This window comes from Paramisgurnus dabryanus, chromosome 5 (assembly GCF_030506205.2).
Source record: "Paramisgurnus dabryanus chromosome 5, PD_genome_1.1, whole genome shotgun sequence".
Lineage (NCBI taxonomy): Eukaryota > Metazoa > Chordata > Actinopteri > Cypriniformes > Cobitidae > Paramisgurnus > Paramisgurnus dabryanus.
In genome coordinates, this window is record NC_133341.1 from 8999038 (window position 1) to 9001600 (window position 2563).

General features: G+C 37.5%; 1 protein-coding gene across 1 annotated transcript in view; it reads left to right on the forward strand.

The window, feature by feature from the left end:
• Positions 1 to 325: 325 nt before the first annotated feature.
• npffr2a (neuropeptide FF receptor 2a) overlaps positions 326 to 2563 on the forward strand; it is an 18268-nt gene continuing 16030 nt past the window's right edge. Inside the window, exons 1-2 of the mRNA XM_065266899.2 lie at positions 326 to 581; positions 1977 to 2314. Coding sequence (XP_065122971.2) covers positions 1984 to 2314 — 331 coding nt within the window. The 5' untranslated portion in view covers positions 326 to 581; positions 1977 to 1983. The remainder of the gene's footprint in view (positions 582 to 1976; positions 2315 to 2563) is intronic.

Here is a 2563-nt window from a genome sequence, read left to right on the forward strand (position 1 = left end):
TAATAACGGGGTCGAATAAATATAGCCTACTACAATCAAAATGCCACCATGCAAAATGAAAATAATGAAACATGTCTTTCTTGCGTTACTATTAACCTTTCAGTATATCTTGGTCAGAGGTGAAACTCTGGGCATAAATATTACCCTAAGCTAAATGCATGCTTGTCCATCCCCGCGTGCGCGTGACGTTTGTAAAGCGCATCATCACCCCGCCGGTAGCTCTTTTCTCTCTCTCTCTCTCTCTCTCTCTCTCTCTCTCTCTCTCTCTCTCTCTCTCTCTCTCTCTCGTGCCTGCGCTTTGTTCATTGACTGTCTGCTGAAGAGTGTGGATGTGAGACCGGGCAGCTTCTGTTCGTGTGAAAAACTTGTTGAAACTTAACATTTATGGCACATATTATATCGGAATAAAGTTTAACACGAAGTATAATTTATTTGTAAATAAGTACTAAGTTGTCACTCATTTAAAGGCTTTCAAGGACTCCTAATGTATCTCCGTGGAGGAACAACGGAACAGGGAGGTGTGCGCGTTCGTTTTTTACCTGAGAACAGGTAGTGCAACTGGGAAACTGGCTTTACAAAAGGTAAGAAACACTTTCTTTTGGGACTGCAGCAAGCAGTTTGCGTTTTTATTTTGTATTATAAACGATTAACCCATCAACGTTCAGTAGCTGTTGTATATTCTGTGACTGAGAATCCGTTAGAAGTGCGCTATATAAGCACGTGTAATTAAGTCTTGTAGGCTAAATCACACTCATACGGTACAAACACTCTTTTAAAAAATCTATTGCATAAAGTATTCTCTCAAAAGATCTGCAGAGTGGATACTATAAAAATGCAATTGTTCTTTTAAGAACTGACTGAAATATTTTTTTTTTTGGGGGGGGGGGGGGGTCAACGGTACGTGTATGTTCGGGTCATCATAAAACATTTCAAATGTATGTTTTTTTATAAGAAAATTTTACTATGGGAATATTGTCACAGTGCTTTGCAAAATAACAGAAATCCAGTAGACTATGTATGTGAAAGCTGGATGACTTTCGCTCAAATCTTAAATGTGCAGCTCACTAGAAGCCAATAGTGATGTAGACCCTAAATGTCAAATGTCTACATTCAGAATAATTGCATAGAGGAGGAAACGATTGCACAATATAGGCGAATCTATGTAATTGCATTCCACTTTATAAGTAGGCATCCTGGCATCGTGTCATTTATCAATCGTTTACAATTATTTCCACACCTTGAGATCAGAAAGCTGGAGTTGGCAACTTTATTTATATAGCCTAGCACAATTAAAACAACATAAGTTGACCAGCTTTACAATAAAATAATAAAAATTTATATAAACAAAACTAATAAATATACTAATAAAATAACGTAAATCACAAACAAATATTGTCACATATTAAATTCTATTGAGAACAGATGTGTTTTCAATTGTACCTATACGGTACCTGCGTTTCTAATATGTTTAGGCAAACTGTACCATTTTGGTGCTACAACAGCGAAGGCACCCTTTTCTACTTTTTGACTCGGATGTCCTTGGTACTTTTAGTAAATTCTGATTAGCTGATCTTCCTCCAGACTGACGCCAGCCCATTCAAGGATTTGTACAACAATAACAGAATAAATCCGAGACTGGAAGCCAGTGTAAAGAGACCAGGGTGGGAGTATTATGTTCCCGTTTCTTAATACCCATTAATAGCATGCATTACAGTAGTCGAGCCTTGAAGAAATCAGATCATGGACTGCATTCCAAGGCCTTTAAAGTCAAGCATGAATTAATCTTAGCTAAATTGCGTTAATGAAAGACACAAAACTTCACAACAGAAACTCTCAACAAGAGATTTGAACATTTATAGCTGGTACATGTAAGAGAGTTTAAAAGCACAGATAAATACAGAAAGACAAACAAGGTTGTGTCAATTAAGGAGGAAGATAAAACCACTAAGAATAAATCGTCTCTCTTTTATTCTCAGATATAAAATGAACGAAACTCTGGACCGAAACATTACCTTCGTGGGTGACGGTAACTGGACTTTTCCCAATGGCTCAAGTGAATTCTTCTTACCTCAGAACAACATCACATATGTTGGATATTACTTGCATCAGCCATCAGTAGCAGCAATATTCATAGTGTCGTACCTGCTCATATTTGTGGTCTGCATGGTTGGAAATGGAGTGGTGTGCTTCATAGTCTTACGGAGCAGAAACATGCGCACCGTCACCAACCTCTTCATCCTCAACCTTGCCATCAGTGACCTTCTTGTTGGGATTTTTTGCATGCCAACAACTCTTCTTGACAACATTATTACAGGTCAGTGTAATGCCAGAGACTGCCTCACTTAGAGATTAACCAAAACGAAGTAATTTTGAATGTTTGAAAAATAAACAGAAATTTGTAGATCTCCTTAGAGAGGCATGACAGCTGAAAGCTTTATTTAAGATTATGTTTTTGGCAGCAAAAGTTGCTGTTTAGCTTTAATTTAGCCTTCCGATCTTTGAAAGTAGTATTGTTTTAAGACCTGCATAAAAATGTTTTAAGACCTGCATAAAAACTAGGTCC